General features: G+C 38.3%; 1 protein-coding gene across 2 annotated transcripts in view; it reads right to left on the bottom strand.

The window, feature by feature from the left end:
• The window catches only part of cnnm2b (cyclin and CBS domain divalent metal cation transport mediator 2b), a 48262-nt gene that overhangs the window by 8802 nt on the left and 17748 nt on the right, over nucleotides 1–21712 (bottom strand). Inside the window, exons 2-3 of one of the 2 annotated variants that reach the window (XM_088420394.1) lie at nucleotides 7298–7441; nucleotides 825–962 (exon numbers count right to left, since the gene is read on the bottom strand). In XM_088420394.1, coding sequence (XP_088276520.1) covers nucleotides 825–962; nucleotides 7298–7441 — 282 coding nt within the window. The remainder of the gene's footprint in view (nucleotides 1–824; nucleotides 963–7297; nucleotides 7442–21712) is intronic. The other variant, XM_088420395.1, reaches the window with a different exon arrangement.

Below are 21712 nucleotides of genomic sequence, written 5' to 3'. Positions count from 1 at the left end.
GGCGCAAAACATATGGCGACCAGTCCGAGATGGAATACCGCACTTGCAGTCCTACAACAGAGGAGCCCCCTCCTTGACACTGGCCTTTGAGTGGCCCTTTAAATGATGCCCGGTTGCTCAAAATAATGCGTTAGGAACGGAACTGTGTGGAGGTCAACAATCTACCTTTGTAGCATTAGCCAGTCAGTAACATCAGCTCGGTAGAGCTTTGGCTGTCAGTGAGCTACACCACAATGAACTAACCTTTCTAATAGCCTTTAGAAAAACATAATCAACGCTTGGCCGCTAGGTCAAAGTGCAAAAGAAAATCCACGTACTGGTGCTCCACTATTCAGCTACTTGTTTACCTAAAAAAAAAAATCCAACAAATTTGACCCCAACACACATGAATGCACGGGAACCCTCGGAGGATAACGATTTCAGAACTATTCTAACATTACATCAGAAGATAGATAAAGTAAAGCGTGAGAAGTGAGCGAATGCAATGTCACGTTTAGTTTAGAAGAGGCAAGTGACTAGACACCTGTTTTAACCATACGGCGCTGCACTCTTGAGGCCTTCTTCACAAACACACACAAGCATGCATACCAACATGCTAGTTGTCAGTCCTCACACAATTCATTGCTCCAAACCCACACAGGCACATGCACATACTCTTTCTAGACACAGTTACTCACGCCACTCGGCACCCAACTGCCCCAAAACTCAAAGCGCATAGTGGCACATGTCCACACAAACTGGCAAGACATAAGCACAAACTTTCCTCGCGGTGAGGGGGCTTAAGGCACACTGGGGGAAGTAAAGCAGCAGCACAGCCCACTTGCCTGTTGCTAGGAAACGCAGGGTAGCCAGCAGAAGTTGAGGTGATATTTTAACCTTCATTTCATTGTCGGTAGGCTTGAAGGCCGAGAAATCCTGCTTCCTGTCGCGATGGGTGATTTTCTTCTTTGTCTTGTTGTCAGCTGCGGACAGAAAGTGGCAGTTGATGAGGAGACACGCGATCATACTTCTGCAACACAAAGAAGTCAGTCCTCCATGTCACTCCACTAATGGAGATCATTGTCGCAGGTCATAGGGTGACTAAACTTAAGTTACCCAAACTTCATTGCCTTTTCTAGAAACATAGCTGCGGTGTCTTTCTCAGAACTAAAAGAAAACTATAGGGGGCTACGCTGTTAGTTTACCACATTCTTAGCATTACTTCAAGCCATATGTACTGTATTGTAACAACAAATAAGCAGGCACAGCCCCCAATGACAAAAATACCCTCCGCTGCTGAAATGTTATTTCATAGCACTGAAACTTGAAGAAAGGTTCAAAGGTTTAAGATATTTCATGTCAAATTAGGGTGCACAGGACAAGGACAATTAATGTAAAAAAAAAAAAAAAAAAAAAGTGAAAATACAATAGCCTTTTATGAATCGCATAATGAAAACAACACATGCTGTAAGCGTCTATATTAGCTTTATTAGCCTACAATTTAAATTACTAAATAGGCTACAATAATTAGCCTTGATGATTAAATAGTTATTTTCTCTCGACGGCATCAAGCAGAGAAAAACGCACCGCTGTTGTATGGTGATGCTTTATGTTTAACTTCCTGTACAATATTCACGTACATAGTAATATTTCTTTGCATTCATGAAATTAAAGAAATACAATAAAGAATTCCTATTTTTAATGTCATTTTCATTTTGAGGATTCGAAAAAAAAAAAAAACAATAAAATGGAACGTCATCCTCTGACCTGATTAACATAACACAATAATGTCCCGACGTGTCATCCCAAATATGTACTGAAAAAAGAATCTGAAATCCCTTCATAACAACAGTCCATTTGTGACTAAATATGTGCCTATGAAAGGATTGTGTGACTTATATTATCAAGATCAGTGGACAGCTTCTCAACAGCATGTAAGATGTTTTTGTTATTTGACAACCTAATTACAAAGCAAACATGCGGGCAATACTTCCGCAAGAGCAGCGTTCCAGCATAAAAAGCGGCTTTCTAAATGCTTATGGCGTAACGGGTCTGCCAATCACATCGAGTTGAAAGAAATGTGCCTCGCAGGCTGTGAGGCAAATCTTCGTTGACAGACATGTATTTATTATACTTATTTTTACAGCACTGGAAAACATTAAGAATGTTTGTGATATGTTTGGAAACCATATTAAATCAAAAATATAGTCCCCACCATCCTTTTTCCATTTTTATACATATTTTAAAAAGTTCCAGGGAGCCATAGAAGGACACGTAGCCACGGTCTGCCGGCCGACGGTCGGCTAAGACCATAGCACCTTAGATATTCTCAGAGCCCCCCTCTTTCCAGTGCTTGTTTTTGACTAATTGTGAGTGATGAGATAAAGTCCCTTTGTGAGCAACATCTGTCGCAGAGGGCATGCATGATGTTGCTCATCGTGGTCCAAAGCCTGCTCACGTCGAAAATCAGAGGGAACGTTGGTGGAGGATGAATTCTCACATATTGACGAGGAGGCGCCAAAAGTTAGGCCAAAATCATTCCTCAAGTATAGTGTCACCACATCTTACTTGTGATCAGCACTTGCAAATTATTGAGTGACAACACTCCACAATTCCTAATATACACTGAGACCATCGTTTGACAGCAATATAAAACATGTTTGTACTATGATGGGCTCGAACTGCAATTCACAAAAACAGCTCAACAGGGGCAAGGTAATCACTAAAATAAATACATAAATAAATAAAAAATATGTTACAAAAGCGGACAGACTAATCAAAAATCACAAACAAAAATAACATTAAACAAATAAAAGAAAATTAATTGCCAAAAAAAACAAAAATGCATGACATGCCCTCACCTTCCAACTATGGGGTCAGAATTGTAGCAAAAGTATTCACGAATCTGTATATCAATCCACAAATGCGTAAAAGAATCAGTATCCGTGACCAAAGTCACAAAGGCTTAACAAGAGTCACAAATCTGCAACGTGCAATGTACTGTAGGTCCGAAGTCACAAACGACAGGCACAAATGCGCAACAAAAAATCCACAAATGCAGACAGAGTCAAAAATGTGTACGTTGATTTGTATGCGTAAACGGAACATTGAATGCGTACATAAATCTGCAACACTTGGCCTCCTGGATTGGTTGGATTTTTACATGTGTCTTTTGCTAATGTCCTGCCGCAAGGGAGTCACAAATGCTTAACTCCAGATTTGTAGTTGTGTGTTGCTCTGTAGCAACTAACTCAGACCACGGGGTGACACTAACTACTAAAAAATGCAGCACTTTTTTTGACCTGCTAATCTAACGTGTTTGGTTTTTGTTTTTCAAAAAAACAAAACAAAACATGGACGCCTTTTCCTATCGACCCATGCGTAAGTACCATTTATTTAATAAGTCTTTAAATTGGAAAGCTTGTAAAAATAAAATGGAAATGACAAGAAATTGTGTCTGTCGAAAATAAATGCATGGTCAGTGTAATCGGAAGCCACTTTTGTCGCTCAAGGTCAGTGTGTGTATGCAGACTTTTAATGTGTTTAGTTTAGCCATTATTTACAGTGCGTATGTGAGTGTACATACGCTGCAGATTTTTTTATCTTGATTTAATTATTTTTTAATTTATTAATGATTATTTTAGTTTGTTTGCCCTTTTTCGGTGCAAATGTGCCAATTGTCGCCAATAGTCGCAGTTTCCGAAAAAACTCAATATCTCCTCCAAAAAAAAAAAAAAATCTGAAGAGTTTTTTGACCCGTAATACAAAAAAAAAGAGATACGAAAATTTGAAAAATTTTACTCATTTTTGTCGTCCAGCTCTCCCTTAGCTCCTACCCTGATGCTAGCCTCTAGCTTGCTGTGAGGTGGAGGGCTAACACAGGCGCTAAAGTTACGAAGCAGTTTTTCGTATAGTGGGCTAACCTGTGTTTTTTTTCTGGACGTGAAGAAATATCTAGTCGAGAACCGATTCCCTCTTGAATGTCTGCTCGTGCTCACCCTCCGAGTTTTCATTCATCAATGTTCATCACCCCCCTCCTCCAGCGCATGGGCTAGCACGTGATTTTGAACTTTAAGAAACTGTATTGTAATATAGTTTTCTGACATTTTCTCAAATTTAATTGGTTAAAACAAACTCAGAGTTTAAACCTTAGTAGAATGTGGGCCAAAATTTGCACAAAAAAGTGAAACAAGGTCGCGAAAGATAGACTGTTATCGTGAGGGAACCCAATGATACCTGTTGAACAACAGTTGCCAAAAATTCAAATACTCCTGTCAATAAAATCAATAGATTTTTACGTGAAATTCATTGGGATTTGTCTTGATCAAAATACAGTATTTGAGACTAACCAATATGTAGCATTGTGCGGTGTGAAACTATAATGCAATGTCTAAAAAAAATAACAATATCACTTTCACTGTCACAGTCAAAAAAATGACAGCATATAAGGAGCCAATATATTATTAAATACAATTTTTTATAGCATGTATACATGTACTACTGTATATTTAAAACGAAGAGTAAGCTATGTCGGCAACTGTCTAGGAATGACTTTCTATCAGTCACGTGACAGCCCATTAAACCAGTACAAGATGACAAGACACACTGCTTGTCGAACTCACTAAATAATTCAATGAATTATAATGAATTTGAGGGAAGCACATGAAAGTTGGTGGCTATGTGCAAGTCGTCACCCTCTAGCTAAAATACAAGGTAGCATCAGAAGCTACAAAGGATGTTAACAGTGGGGACTATTTACTGCTATTTTACCACGCCAAAAAATGCAATACCTGGCCCAAAGTCTGCCAGTGGCCACAATTAATGCAAAGCAAAATTCTCCTCAAGGTAAGGCATTTGGAACCAAAAGGAACAACTATTCCATAGTTAGAACAATACAGCTGAGTGGCTGCTCGTGTTGAGTGTAGAGCTGTGATGCTTTCCTAATAGCGCGATTATAAAATGACACATGTGGCTTGTGTCTTATCTGCATGTATAAAAAAAAAAAAATCTCATAATTTCTAAAGAATTGAATGAATTAAAAGCAGTTTGGCCACTTCTTTGCTAGAGAACACTAGCTATATAGGATACATCAGGATAACTTAGCAAGGGATAGAAGCTTGATGACAAGTGGAATGATTTAAGATTAGTACAAGAAGGAGAGTTGTTCAGAAAAACACATGAACCATATGTTTTGGACTATAGACCACACCTTTTTCTCATGATTATAGTCCAGTGCATCTTATCTGCAGGTTTTTTTTTTGTTTGCTAACCACCTGGAGACAATCACCGGTAAAGCGTGAGTGTGTGTATTTGTTCAATGTGTCAACTATAAAATAGAACTGAAAAAGTTCTAAAAATATATTATTGAATAAATAAATCGATCTATAAAATTAGTAGAATCTTGTATAAAGCTTGTGACATTCAAATTTGGATTGCATATAAATGCATGATTGTATATATAAAATGTATAATGTATATATAATTATGTGCAATGTTTTTTGTGCGCGTACTTTTTGATGGGAACGCATGCTTTCAAATCCCCGAGCATCCCACAGCTGCATCATTTTTTAAATCAAAATATTAACCCTAACCCTCGTTAATTCAACAAAACTTGACGACTTACAAACATTTTTGACAACTTTGTCTGCCGTGTTTGTTTTGATTTTGCGGAAAAAAGAATGTCAATCGAGAAAAAAAGAACACAGCTTTGTTTACATAAATGCTGCTCACACCGTAAGCCTCACGGTGAAAGGTAATGATGATCTAGTAGATATTAACGAGATCGTTGTCACGATCAAGCTTCCGGGAATAACTTCAAAATCATCCTAATGCTGTTCATTTCATACATTACTTGATACACCACGTTTTATTTTGAAGCCTTGTTTAGCTCCCTTTACAACCCGCTGTGTCGCCAGACAGATTTCACTGGGGCACATGCTACAGTACTAATGTGCAGTGCTATGGTAAAAACCTCACCTGTAAAAACAAATTCACTTCAGAGCGCACATGCAACATACTACGTAGCCTAGTAACGCATTGCTACTGTATTCACTCCACATAAACAATGTGCACATGGCTAATTAATATGGTAATTTATTCACGTGTATCTGATATTACTTCCGTGAGCGTGTGAGGAAGAAGCAGGTATAAGAATCACTGCACCAAGTTGGTAAGTTTAGCCGACAACAACATGTTCAAAATAATATGAATATTATTTCGAATTGACTCAAAGTCTTACTCCAAAATGGATATCAGAAAGTTCTTTGCCCACAGCAGGGATAAACCAGCAAGGAATGATGGAGGTAAATGAAGTGCTAACTGTGTCAAGACAACCATATTAATTTGCTCTATGAGCTGTCGGGAGACTTTCCAGCGTGAAACATAATGGTGTTTATGGCTTATTGGCTCAGCGTTGATCATAATTTTGACTTCTAATTTCTAAAATGCCTTCTAAAAAAGTGTTACCTTTAGGCCCAAAACAAAGTAAACATTTTTTTGAAGTAACTGTAAAAAGTCAAATAATACACAATCAGGTAACAATGAGCCAGAAAGTAAAGATGTAAAAACAAAAGCCCCTGCCCCTGCACTCCTCCACCAGTTCTTGGTAATTGGTTTGTTTCCTTTTGTTGGCTTTCTAAATACGTTCTTCCCACTGTCTTCGAAGTCTCAGAAATGATTATGTCTGGCCGAAGAGATGTTGCTGCAATGAGCTGGGAGAACCTCAGCTGTTTTCCATATATGAATATAAACCGTATATACATTTTTTTGGACTGTTGCATAAAGGGTTTTTTATTTGCCAAAGGTGGAGTTAGTAACCTATTCAAACACATTTGGGATTCTGTGGTTAAAAGGTTAATGACCACTACTGTTCTACTACACAAGGTGGGCAGTGCAAGCTACAAAATAACTCCATACACTCCAGTGTGATGGGGAGATGGTGAAACAATGCCATATTGTAAATACCGTTCTACGCTAAAGATTACTATATATGTATAAAAATAATTGAAAAGTACAATTGTTACCAAATAAAGCAAATATTATTTATGAAACTATCAGGGCATCTGTGACTAGACTGCTACAAAAACTGATAAAAGCAGTCTCATAGGCAGAATAACTATGTTCATTTGATTGCATTTATCACATTTTGAGTGACATTGATAAATTCAAACAAAAAATGCAAAGTATCACTGGATTTGGAAAATGGGCAACGCACAACAGTCAGGCTTTCTTTTCAGTTACATATGGAGTTACCCCTTAAACATTTGGGCCTAGACTAGAGTTATTGTAAGCTGGTATGAACTTTAAGAGGCAAACCTACTGTACAAGTCTGTCTCGTCCAGGATCTCTGACTTGATGATTTCCTCAATAATGTCCTCCAGGGTGACAATACCGAGAACTTCGTAGAAAGGGTCTCCCTCACCCTCATTGTTGACCCTCTGAACTATGGCCAGATGGGATTTTCCTAGCAAATCATACATGCACACACAGACACACAAACACAAAGGCAAATTATAACGTTAGGGTCATATTATGTTTGTTAGTGAAATACAGGTCAAGCAGTGGGTGCTGTTAGAGGTGGTAGCGTTCTGCTGGGCGTAGGGTAGGAGGGTTTAAAAGGCAACAAACGGATTGAGATGTCCCACTTCAGTCATTTTGACCTGCCATACTGACATACGGTAAGTTTAAGTTGGACAACTAAAAACTCATCAATAACTGTAATGAACCTGAAAAAAGACAAGTATGACAGCTCCACAATCTATTCATACCAGGGGACCAAATCAACAGTTGCTTTATCAATCATGCCGTCGTCTTTCCAGAGCAGCTCCAAGATTGAAATGAGCTACTTACCACTGAGATATTGTGATGCCGTAGGATGCATTTAGCAAATTACAAACGCTGAAAATTAAAGACAGCTAGAACGTACCCACACAAAAAATAGTTTGTTTCTTGTCATCATCTTCCCTTATCTCTCGCTCTCTTTTTTTTGTCTCTTTCTCAGTTGCAGAAACCCTGACACATACATACAAATACGTATGAATGCGCGACAGAAATCGCAATGAGTAACGTCATGCACATCACATCGCGCATTTGCGTACCTACAAAATTTTCATCTACGAACACCGAGCCTGAGCTTAACACATTTTTATTTTTCTGAAAAGTGGCTTCGAGATGTGGTGTGGCTTGAAGCACACTTAAGCCCGGGGCAAACTTTACTGCGTAGGTCTTCATCCAAGCAGACGAAACACATGCGTTTGATACAGGGTTGAACATTTTCAGTCATTCTTTATTTGACAAGTATGAAAACAACAGGTGAATATAGCGCAATTTATTACAAACAAACAAGCTCGTCGAGAAGCAATAGCTAATAGCCCTCTTGCTTGGTGGCAAGACAAACTGCAGGAATAACGCAAGCTCCATGAAATATTTTCCTCCTCACCTTTCAAAACGCTAATAATGCATGTACCATGTCTTCCTGTCCTGAAGATATTTGTTCACTGAAGTAGCTTGGACTGGCTGTTGAGGCTGCGTATCATTCTCATGAAGGAGATTGTTTACATTGTCACTTCACATTGACAGAGAATTTACCTCTGACTTCCTTAGACTTATTAAAGTAGGTTCCAGAAGAACCGCACAAACCATAACTGGACTTTTCAAGGACTGGTCGGCTGTGTGTACACACAAATTGTGCGCTGATAATGTATATATATATATATATATATATATATATATATATATATATATATATATATATATATATATATATATATATATTGATTCCTCCTACTTCGCGGTCTCAGATATCGCGGTCTCAGTACTTTGCGTTTTTTTTGCAGGAAAGTAATATATTGAAAAATAGTTCAAAATAAAAAATAATTTGAAAAATGTGCAAAAATGTACAAAAATTGGAAAAAGCAAAAAAGTACATTATACAGTACTGTATTAATCAAATAACGAAGTAATATTAGTTAATAACTATGTTAAGAATTCTTCAAGCATTAGAGTTTGTGACTTTTTTTTATCTTATTTTGAAATGCATGGCTTTAATTTGTCGGGTCGCGTTGCATTTCCGTTTCCTGTTTTACGTTGTCTGTGCATCATTCGGCTCGTTATGGCGACGTAGTGAATGACAAGGTAAGCTCATATTTATAGTTTATTATCATTTATTTTGATAACGCACGCTACTGCCTATGTTTAGTAAGTGATGAGTGTTTATTCCGTTTATGTGTTCGTTTGTGTAGAGGTTGCACTTTATAGTTAGTAGTTGTTGCTAACACGCTAATGTCGGCTAAAAATACAGTAAATTCTCAAATTCTCAACAAACTACGTAATATTAGTTAATGAGTATACAATAATGTTAATAAAGATAATGTAATGTTAAATAAGAGGAGAAAGAAAATAAAATACAAAAAAAAAAAAGATTGTTTATGGTTACTGCGGCTATATTGGGTCGTACATAGAAATCTAGGAACTGATACCCTACTTCGCGGGTTTCAGACTTCGCGGGGGGTTGACAGCCCCCATTAACCGCGAAATAGGGGGATCACTGTATATATATATATATATATATATATATATATATATATATATATATATATATATATATATATATATATATATATATATATATATATATACACACACACACACAAACACACACACACACATTTTCCATAGATGTTTATTCTCACCAGGGTCGCAGGCTTGCTGGTGCCTATCCCAGCTGTCTTCAGGCAGTAGGCGGCAGACGCCAATGACTAGTTGCCTGCCAAGCACTAGACGCACAGTGACAAACAACCGTTCACTCGCACAATCACACAGAGGGGCAATTTTGTGTGTCCAATACACCTACCAAGCCTGTTTTTAGAAAGTGGGAGGAGTGCCTGGAGAAGACCTACACGAGGAACGAGAGAACATGTAAACTCCTCACAGAAAGCTGGAATTGAACCCGAGACCTCTGAACGGTGAGTCAGATGTTCTAACCAAGTCTTCCACCGTGCCGCCCCACTGCATGTAGTTCAGACCAAAGTTTGGACTCACTTCATTTAATGTGATTTCTTTATTTTCATGATTATTTACATTGTACATTGTTACAAAAGACATCGAAACTATATATCATGCTGCGTTATGCACTTAGGTGAAATAAATGAAACCATGCATTATATTCTAGTTTCTTGAAAATACAGTCAAACTCCTCTACAACAAATTCTGCATGTGCAAAAATATGCCCCAGGGTGCTTGTCATCCAAGAAAAATGCCCCTGTTGCATTATACAAAATGTTTTGTTTTTGTTTTTTTTTTTTCTGCATTTGCGTTGCACTGACATTCACTGTAACGAAAACAAGCCTGCAGCAAAAGTCTAGCTTGGTTTATACTTGATGCGGTGACGTGGAGCTCGCCAAGCGTAACACTTGAATATAGGATAAAAGTCATCAAGGTGAAAAATGGATGAAGCAAAGTAAAAGTCATTATGCAAGAAATTGATGTAGTATAATGTATGAAAATTAATGTTTAATGTAGATTTGACAATTTGTTTCTTTCTTTTTTTTCCATGATGGAAGGTTTCGTTTATAACTTCTGTCAGATTGTAGATTACACAACACGTTTTTTTATGTTTACATCCAAGACATAGATTTGCTATTTTGAAAAGTCCCCTGTTGTGAAAGATTTCGGGCTTCAAATATCATTTCGTTATAGAGGGGTTCTACTGTAGACATCCTTTGCTCTGATTACAAACTCTTGGATTTCTCTCTGCGGAATAAAATTAAATGTATTAAGTGTATTTTTAATACACTAGGGTATCTTTTCAAGAGATATTTATGAGGGTTGTATGAAAAATGTATACATAATATGAGTGATGATGTGTCTTCCAAACAAAATAGTTCTTCAACACTAGAAAAAAAGTGCTTCACCACCGTTGCAGGAAGTGTTCAACCCTTAAGTGGACTATATTGAAAAATAAATGTTCAAAAATCATTTGTCCCATTTAGTTTTGCTCATGTTTAAAACTTTTAATACACCCCTCATATTTCGGATTACTTCCAAAACATTATTTATCTGTTGTTTATCTGTCATTATATGACCACAGAACAAAAATCACATTTTCAGTTGAATTTTATGAAAAAATGACAGTTTTCAGCATTTGAGTCAGAGCAACATTTGCTTGATTTTGTGAATAACATACATGTCTTAAATTTCATAAATGTCTTTTTCTAGTCATGCAACATATGTTATGTTACAAACAACAATGACACAGTAACAACCGGAAAAGCTTTATCCTTTTTTTACCTAATGGTACCAACTAATTTTGTTGGTACCATATGGTACTCTACACATAATAGGTACTTTTCCACTGGCAAAATCAAGGCACTACAAGGTAATCGTTTTCGTACTTTCGACATTATAACACTCCACTTGGAGTAAAATGGACCCAGGGGCCATCACCGGCATGCCCAACAGTGGGTGCAGAGTTCTTAGGTTTGAAAGACTCCCCCGATTATATTTCATGTCATTGTGGATCGATACCTCTTTTTTTCTGTGTCTTGTGTGATCATGTGTCCATGTTGGTAGCAACAAATATCAGTTGAGTTTGAAGGTCAATTTCAGAGCAGGTGCTTCTTTCTTGATTGGCACAGTGTCAGTCCGTGACGAAGTAAAACTTTCTTCAATGTGGACAGTGACACTGTACCAGCAGTTTCCAGGTCATGGTTGGCTTGAGTTTTGGAGATTCCTGGGTTGTATGTGACATCCAAACCTAAAAGGAAGAAGGACTTGCTCCATTTCAAATTCAACTCAAATCTAGATGGTTGAAACATGGACACAGTTGGAACTTCCAAAAGGATATTGACACCAAATACATCAAAAGGGGCTTTGGAATGGAAAAAGCAGACTCATATTGAGCTTCCGGACTCCCAGAGAGCCGAAACTCAACCCAAAATGACATTGATTATGCTTGGAAACAATGTATGTCTGGAAACCACCTAATTTAAAGAAGAGTAAAAATTTAGCTTGAATTCCAACAAAGGCTTGATGATGGCTCCAAAAAGCACCAGATCAAGGCGAAACTTGCGAATGGACTTTTGACCAAATATCTGCAGAGATGTAATGCATGTCTTGTATGACTCGGTGAATAATGTTGACTGATTTTGAGCAAATAAATTCTAACACAAGTCTTCTTTTCAATACACGTTAAAGATTACTTTAACCACAGAACCCGGGGAAAAGATCAGTTCAAATGAACCATTGACAAGATCAAACTCAGCATGACATTCATACCCATGATGAGTAAATCCTCTCTCATGGTCGAAACCAATTACAAGAGACACTCCCCGTCAACCCCATTTTTGCAAACAAACATGGAGAATGTAGTTCGGGCAGTTTTTTGCAACAAATGAGGTGGATTATTTTGAAGCAGGAAAAACAACTATCCCTAAGCAAAACTAAGAAAAAGAGGCAGGTCAAGCTCTGTCAGCAGTGCAGTTAAAAAGGGACAAAGGTTACTCTATCAAATGCTAGAACCTGATTTAGCCAAGGTAAAAGCATCAGTTGCAACTTGAACCAGTCAAGTAGATACTGAGGAAGCTGTTGGGCATTTTTTCCAGCCAAAAGTATTTGACACAAGTTTCAAGTAGCCTTTACAGAACAGAACAAAGGGCTGCAAGATGTGACAGCCAAAGACAGTCATCCAATCCTTAAGCTCATCATCATAGACCCTAATTCCTCCTTCCTCTGCAACTGTGTTCCCAGGACCCTCCTGCGTGCCACCCGGAAAAAAAAAGAAACAAACGGCATGTATTTGGTGAAGACTGTCAAGCAAAATGCTAAACAAATTCTTTGCCGTTTCTCAGCTTGTGATCATTTAAAAGGAATTTTCCACATGCCCAGGCTAATATTAGCCCCCTTCAAAATGAAGTTTCCATTCCACCCCAGCGATATTCTCACCAAGCAAAGGAACAGAACAAGGCGAAGCCTCCACTGTGTGATCAGATTGTCTCGGAATGGGTCGTTTGCATGCAGCTACCTGGGTATAAATAACAGGGGGTGTCAAATGTGTTGGTGTGAAACTTGGCATGCGCATGTATGCGAGTGTGTGCTAGCTGTGTGCATCTCTGTGTTTACTTGATTGAGACCTAAGGTGCATCACTCGGAGCATGACAGAGCCGTTTTGGCTAATGCAGCTTTTGTACAGAGAAAGAGAGAGAGACAGAGAGAGAGAAAGAGAGAGAGAGAGAGAGAGAGAGAGAGAGAGAGAGAGAGAGAGAGAGAGAGAGGGTGTCTACGCTCATCGCTGACCGTTTTATTGCGCTGCAGCACTCTGCTTCCGCACAACACCATGACAGCACACTAATTTGCAGTGCACTCAACCTGACAACCTCCAAACCATGTGCATCCAATACGAAGTTCATCCTTTGACTAACACTGAACCGTTTAAGGCTGGACAATTGATAGAAATAGAATCAGAACTACAAATCTGGTTTCTCACAATCATAAAAACTACATACGGTAAATGAAGACAAAGTAATGTTCCAAAAGGTGCCGTAGTTTTGCAAGTTACCGAAGTTTTGAAAGCACCCTAAATACTACAGGTGATCAGCACCATCAAAAAACAAAGAAACAAGGAACTAAACAGTACTCAAAGAGCCTTCCCAATCTGTGAAAAAAAATTGTCTTTTTCAAAGTCGAACATCGGGGTCTTTGACTAGCAATGCGTTCTAAGCTGCAGGTAACAAGTCGGTACAAGTGTTTGTTGTCCTCTGCAATTTGGTTTCTCAGTCAATAAAATGCCTATTTGCATGAATTAAGCAAAAAATTGTCTGCCACAATTAATTAAGATGATCCTTGGCGATATTAACATTTCAAAAGCTGGCTAACGTGCATGTCAAATCAAACCTATGTCTAATCAATCCTAGCACCAGAGGGCAAAAACAATGTTAAGATTTCACTAAGCTTAAGAAATAGCACGCGAGCAAATCCTGCAGCAGCAGCATGAAGGGCGGTAGCATTAAACTTGGCATATGCTTGAAACGTCTGCAAGCTCCGTGCGTGAAAATGACGTCATCATTCGGCAACCACGCCCCTTTGCGCGGCGTCTACATGGGCCAGATTTTCCACAAAGCGCACCTCTCAGAATGTTTTTACCACTTGGAAGCGTCACGCAGAAAACATGGCCGATAAACGATTGCTTATAAAAGTTTGCCGGTACAAACACGTTTATGATTCAGCTGAAAAGGAATACCATGACTTAAATACATACTTTAAACAACTCCTGGAGAGCACGCACAATGAGGAGATATGAGAAGTCTTAAAGCTTGGAAGAATTTAGATCATCTGAATCTACTTGGATTCTCTGCCTCTGTTATAGAGTAGTGTTGTTTGTATGTTGTAGACGCTATTTAATGCCATCTTTAGTATGCGAGAATATCGTCTGACTCCAGGGGGAAAGCCGCACCGAGTATAAAGTGCTGCAAAACGTGTTCCCGTGCCAAGGATAAACCAAGCTTTAGCAGCAGCCTCAACTGAGAGAGTGGGATGACGCTGAAGCTGGCTTCACGGCGCACTCCCGAGACTTCAGCTTTCGATTCCACCTTAAGGTCCTTTAGATGGCAATGATCCCACATATTTGCATGACAAACGCCTCTGCTTTCCTCACCCTAATATATTATTTTTCAGTGTGATTCCTAATACAAACCGTGCAAGCTGTCAATTAAGACCCGTTTTGAAAAATCTGAATGGCAAAAAAATGGTATAAATTGGGTCTGAAATGACCGCAAATGATATTTTGACTGCTAATTGATCAAAATTTGCTTATTAGCAAATAATGCGCTTGGTTCTAAGCAGGCTTATTTTTTCATTGGTTTGCATTCAGCAAGTACGTTAGCTGTGTGGCCTGTGTGCCAAGTTTTTGCCGTCTTGTGTGAATTAAAAAAAAAGAAGGTACTTTTTCCCCCCTCTTCTAAACACTGTCGAGGTATCAGATCGGGACTGGTCGGTGACCAGGACTCGAATGCAAAAAAATGATTCGTACATTCATAATGATCATTATTTTTTCAATAATCACCCGGTTCTAAAATCGTGAGTAAATAAATCCAACGGAGAATCAAGGATGTGATGGAAAGCAAAAAGCTTTTTAGAAATGACCAAAGTAATCAGTAATCACAATTGCCCAATATTAATACAAAAATTAAGAAAGGTGCTTTATCAGAAACACAAACACAAATGGAGCCTATTGGGTTAAAGCAATCACACCCACTATTCAAGCACACAGACACACACTCAGAGACTGTTGCACACAGTTACACTCATTTAATTTATCCCACCATGAAGGTTTCTTCATTTTCTATACTTTCTCAAGAGATTAATTTACTTGGGATTATGAGAAATGCCTTTTTGAAAAAAACCCTTCACAGAGAAATACATGTGTTGAAAAAAAAGGGGAAGAGTCAGAAAAATAATATACAGTATTGTCAAATCTGTTCCATGGGCTCCAGCATAAACATTTCCCATTTACAATGGAAACTCTAATGCTGAAAGTCATAAACTGGGAATTTAAGAAATGTGCTCTTAATTTATATTTCAAACACTAATCTCAGGAGACCTCAGTAGGGTTCTACACTAACTTTTGCAATGGAAGCATTGGCCACAGCAACTGTTTCAGGATTTGGCCGCACACTTTTTCAGGTACAGCATGACCATATTTGCTGACATATAGTCGTGTCAATTTGCATATTGTAATTTTATATATTGGCCTAAATTTTGAAAGTGACTCAAAAGTGACTAAGATATTTACAAAATACAAAAGAGTACACTACGATACTGTAACCAGAACTGTCTGCAACATACCAAAACATACCATGGCTCTGAATATTCTTGTTCAGTGTTTTAACGGCTGTTTAAAGAGGACTAATGAATATTGCTCTAATTTTTTTGTGGTAAATCTTATAAGAAGTTTTATTACCATTGATGTATTAACCATCAATAAATGTAGTAATAATAATAACGGTTAATAAATAATCCCATAACATTACTGTTTAGTAATGTATATATATATATATATATATATATATATATATATATATATATATATATATATATATATATATATATATATATATATATATATTAAAGTGGGGGGAAAAAAAATTCAGGATATTTGTTTGGAGTTGGCAAATGGTAATTTGTCTGCTTGTGTGTTTACATACATCAACATTCACGTGTACTTCCTCTTCCCTGTCTGTCAACCCGCCACTGTGGGACTTGGAACCCACAAACTAGACTAGACTAGAATACAATCGAATAGACAAGACCGCAATACAATAGAATAGACAAGGATAGAATAGAATAGAATAGAATTTGTTGTCTTTGTATAGCTGATAAACAATGAAAATGAGAGCTCATACATACATGAGAGCATATACTTCTGGCACTGCCTTACTTCAGTGGCTGGCTGCCGCATTACTTTTTGTATTTTTTGTAACTCGATGTGCACTTCTGCCACTTCATGCTCTTTTTAGTAACAGCACATGAAACAGAGAAAACGTTCTAATCAAAATTGAACAAATGAAAGCCAAACATTGAACAATGTTGAGCTCTCAGGCTATGCTTGCTAACATACGAAATTTTTATGATATTAGTTCAACTATGGCCAGCAAGTTAGCATTTGCCTCAAAGTCAAAACATTACAGGTTAAAATCTTGGCTGAGGCCGTCTTGTAGTGAGTTGATATTGAAATTGATATCAGTATTCACCATTATACTATCCACAAGTTTCCACTGATGAAAAGCAATGTAGATCCAGGCAACAGCTAAAAAGTGTGTCAAAACAAACAAACAAACAAACATAAAATGTACCTGCAATCAAAACCTTCAATCCATTATTTTCTGCACTGCCAGTCATCTTTTTTTTTTTTTTTTTTTTTTTACATAGGCCCCAATTCCTTTGATGGATGTCTTCAAAAAGCACCTGTGCATCATCACACAATACACAGTTTTTTTCCCTCATACATCACCATCACAAACTCTGTGATTAGTAGTAGCTCGTTATGAGCTCGTGATCAAGAGGAGCCAGTTAAATTGTTAACTGGAAAAGATTCTGTAGGTTTGGTAAAATGAGTCAGAATTCTTTATTTGAAAGTGAATGGAGGAGCAAGTACTTTTCCATTCATTCTGAAGCCAACTCAAAACTGTTATCTCGTAGGATGCGAGAGCGTGACTTCATTAAAACCAAAATGAGAGCCCAGTACAGCAGAGCTACTGTACACGACTGAGAGGAAATTCATGTTCATTTTGCATTGTGTTGATTTTGGTTCAGTGTAAACAAGCTTTAAGCTTTGTTAAGGAGTGTGTTAGTGTCACTGTCGAGACGTTAAAGATGAACAAAATCATGTTATACTTGATTTAAGTGTGACGTGGTAACGGTTATACCTCGCCATTTTTCATAAACCTTTAGTTCGTTTATTGCAAGGTAAAAAAACTTCAATCCCACACTTCAAAACACTCGCATGCACAATTGTGTTTTAAAAGTTGAGGTTTGAGACAAAATACTTCATGCAATCAGGTGGGTCATAAGGTTTACTTAGATCCTCTGCCACCGTTCTAGGCCGGGGGTCACACACCAGGGCCAACTGTCGGGAGACGAAAGGGGAAACAGCAAGCTGCCCACTGGGAAGGGTAGAGCAGACGGTGTATTGGCGAGGAATACTCTGCCAAAACAAAAGAAATCTCCTTTGCTTGCACAACAGGATCCAAAAGCAACCAGCCTCTAATGATGTCTTTGCATCGGCTCCACAGCCCCACATCAAGCTCTGAAGCAGCAACCAATCATTTTCCAACTTCCTTATACACATTGTCCTTTTTAAAAGGGGAGAGAGGGGTTCTCCCCCAGTCGCAATTGGCCCATTTGGCCACTATGCCATACTTGATTGGCTGAGGTCCATCAGTCCCTGTGCAACTCAATTGTCAATAAGATCCAGCTGTCGCAGCAATTAACTAAGGCATGCACATATGCAAAAAGACCCAACTCAAAAACAATAGTAAAAATGACAAGCGGACAAAAAGTGCCAAAATTACATCACTCTTAGATAAGCATCTACCTATTCTACCTAGTAAGAATCTACCTAGTGCAGCACTCCCAAGTCCACCGGTCCGCGGCCCGGTACCGGTCTGTGGATCAACTAGCACCGGGCCGCGCGCGCCCGAAATAATGTTTTGGAACTTTGGAATTGAGTTAACAATTCATTCATTTGTGTTTTGTTTGGCTTGTTCTTTGTTTTTTGGCGCCACCTCTGGCTGCTGTTGATATTACATTTTGTTGTGGGAAGGATGGTGTGGTTTTGAGAGCAGTCAATCGGTGACGAACGTGAAGCTTTGTCTCTATGAAATCTGGCCCACGACATCCTGTAAGTCGAACTTTCATTGTAAGAATGTTGATGTAAGATAAGGCCAAAATTAGTTTGTTTAATGATCCAACAAGTTGTGACTGTGGATAACATGCTAGCTAATATTAGTTCTTATCTTCATCATGTTATAGAGTGCTGCCATGTATGTGTTTATCTCATTCATATTTTCATTTGTGCCATGAGTTTCCCTTGAAATTAATGATAATGAATTAATAAATTAATGTAATTCATTAAAAAAGTTTGGAGACCACTGCTCCAAAGGGATTCTATTCTAATCTATAATGAAATTATTAGTATTGTTTGTATTTAAATGTGGACTTTGGAACGAGTTTGAAAATCACTTATTATTTACGTGTGTGGCAAAAATTTATCACTGACTACATTTAGGAAGTATTTGGGTTAAGCTCAAAATTCTAGTTTCTGAACATTTAGAATAACCCGATTACACACTTGCGCATGGCCATTTACTCTACATATGGTAATTTTGATCAATTGGAATACTGTCCACGTCCACTGCAACACATATACAACGAGATGACACACATAGATATGATTTGCGCTTCTTTCTATCGTAAAAACAGGATATTCATGTCCTTACTACTATACTCATAAGGTAGTTGGTTTCCCACTCACTCCAAAAAAGTACTGTGCCTGAGTTTTGCAATGTTTGTTTACCTGTGCTTTTGTTTTTGCAACACACATTCAATGAGTAATTCCTGTACTCAAAAGATCCAGATTCCTTACAAATGAAGTGTGTGCATAGCACAATCCAAGTTAGATGTTCCCATAAGCATTTATACTGTATAACCAAATGTTCAGATTACAAAAGGAATTACATAGGAGACTGTTTTGGGCTATCATAAAGTGGAATGTGTGCATATTTTAGTGTTTACATGGCCATGCACAGCATTTGTCTGATTGCCACTTCCTAGGCTAGGCGCTTGCCACTCTGTTTACATGTTAGCAAATCCCACTCCATGAGCGAGGGAGACTGACAGAGATGCAAGGCGGGGGGAGGCAGAAATGTTGTGTGCACACAGTGTACGTGCATGCATGCGAACACATAAGCTCACGCTTTCGGTCAGGTTTGGAGACCCCGCCACTGCCTGTTGCGGGATCTGCGGATTGGCAGGAATGAACATATATAGCCTGTTTGTGCATGGTAGCAAAAGACTGCTTTTCAGGAAAGGGGATTTTAAGTGGAGGACTTAAGGTAAAAGTGGAATAAACTCTGAACTTTTCATGGCCTGCCGCACTTAAACCGTGGGAAAACTGTGTGTTTGTGAGGAGCAGTCATCTGAGATCCTATAAGCCACCACTTTTGCACATCTGGGGCCGTCTAGCTGGGCTGACACTGAATACATGCTGGGGAGTCCAGCACACAGGCACATTACACACACCAGGGTCAGGGGGCAGTTTCAGTATCTTCCATTCAGGAAAACGTTTTGTGACCAGTTAAAGTGTCAAATTCCTATTTTACAAAATATTATAGTAAATAATAATGATAATATCATTCATGATGAGACTTTTCTCTTGATTTGAGTAATGCGCTCCCAGTTAAAAAAAAGAAAGCAAAACAAAATGCATTCAGAAAACCCCCTTCACATAGGGGAACACCACTAATAAACATTAAGTTTCCCTTGACAATCACACACTCTATATTTGTTGGAAACTATAATTAGAGGTTTGGAATGTATCCGTGTTGCATTGTATGTTCACACCTGGACAAACAAACCATATTGAAGGGGAAAACGGACTACCAATAAGAAATGTAATTGTATGAAAATGTAGTATCATAATCACAGTGACTAAATTTATCAATTTTAACTAGAGGTTTCACTTATCAAGATCAGATATCGATATTAGATTTTGGTCCGATATCTGCCCTGAAATGACTGTATCTGATCGTATCGGTCTAGATGCAACATCTCCGATATTAGCACTCATAAACAGAGGAGGGTAACTTACATTTTGTCGCTGGTCTGACATTTGTCATCCGTCAGAGCCCTGCCCTCTTTCCGTCATCGTCCGTTTGTCATTTTTTCAAGCCAGTTGTAATCGTCGGTCCGTCAGTCAGCGTTAAAAAAAAAAAAAAAATCCAAGAAAGCCTTGTCAACGTAACCTACACGCCACAAAGCGAAGCAAATAATAACTTAAAAATGGACATACAAAACAATACACGCATGTCAAGTTGATGTTGGATTACTTTCCTTTCCCTGCCCTGTGATCCCCTAACTAAAGTACAGACACTGAACAAGCATGTGCTGTTTTCGGGCACAAATTTTATTTTTATTTGAACATAATGTACAGTGCACAAAAGCATGGCGAGCAGTCCCGAGGCCGCCTGCAGAGCAACAGCACCGTCCCCTGCTATCATACTTAACTACAACTCATGTCTCACAATGCGAATTTTCTTAAAGTGCCAAGCTTGGCCTGTAACAGATGGCTTGGTGGAATCTCCCCTGACATCCAATTACTATAGTAGTTTTGATTGCCAACACATCAGATACGTGCCAAAGTCATATCCCATTGATAATTAAGGACACTAAGAAACCTACATTACATCGTCAATGTCTCCGGCGTAAGCGCTTGCTGCTAACAGCAGACAAGACACATGGTGCATTGAAATGCAGACAGACATTTCAAACTCGTCTAGCAATGCAAGGTTTGCTATTTATTTTTTCTGTTTTTGCACTTAACACCAGTTGTGTGGTTCGACAGGTACACTGCAATTGAAACACAACGCAGTAATATAAGTGTAACATGAAACCAAAGCAATGTTTATTATCCCGCATCTGAGGAAATGCAGAGGACGAGCGGGCAATTACCAATCATGTTCACTTGAAAAATTACGCTGTAAAAATTACATGTAAAAATCATGTAAAGTTTACATGATCTTCGTCTGCAACTTTTCTAATGTTACATACTTAAAAAAAAAAAAAAAGAATGTGACATAGGTCTACTTCTGTCTGCACTCATACTATTTCTTTTTTCTGTTTTTGTACTCAACAAAATGTCGGTGGTTCTAGTTCTACAGTTACGCTGCAATTACAATGCACTACAGTAATGTATTTGTAACACGAAAACCAATCATGTCCACTGGATGGCATCGTCATGCTTTACATATTTGTATGAAATTTTTCTAACATACTATAAAAAGTTTAAAAAAGGAATGTATCACTCATGAGAACATCGTATCAGATTCATTTTGGTTTCAAACTCTCGACTGCAACATCGTTATTCTATCGTAAGAGAAAAGGTGTATCGGGACACCCCATTATTATCAAGATATTGCTACGTACATTGAAAACAAAAGGGGGTGACGGATGTTACAGATGCACC

The sequence above is a fragment of the Hippichthys cyanospilos genome, chromosome 7 (assembly GCF_059441005.1).
Source record: "Hippichthys cyanospilos isolate Australia breed blue-spotted pipefish chromosome 7, RoL_Hcya_1.0, whole genome shotgun sequence".
Classification (NCBI taxonomy): Eukaryota; Metazoa; Chordata; class Actinopteri; order Syngnathiformes; family Syngnathidae; genus Hippichthys; species Hippichthys cyanospilos.
The sequence above is the reverse complement of the archived record's forward strand: the minus strand, read 5'-3'. Positions and strand labels throughout refer to the sequence as shown.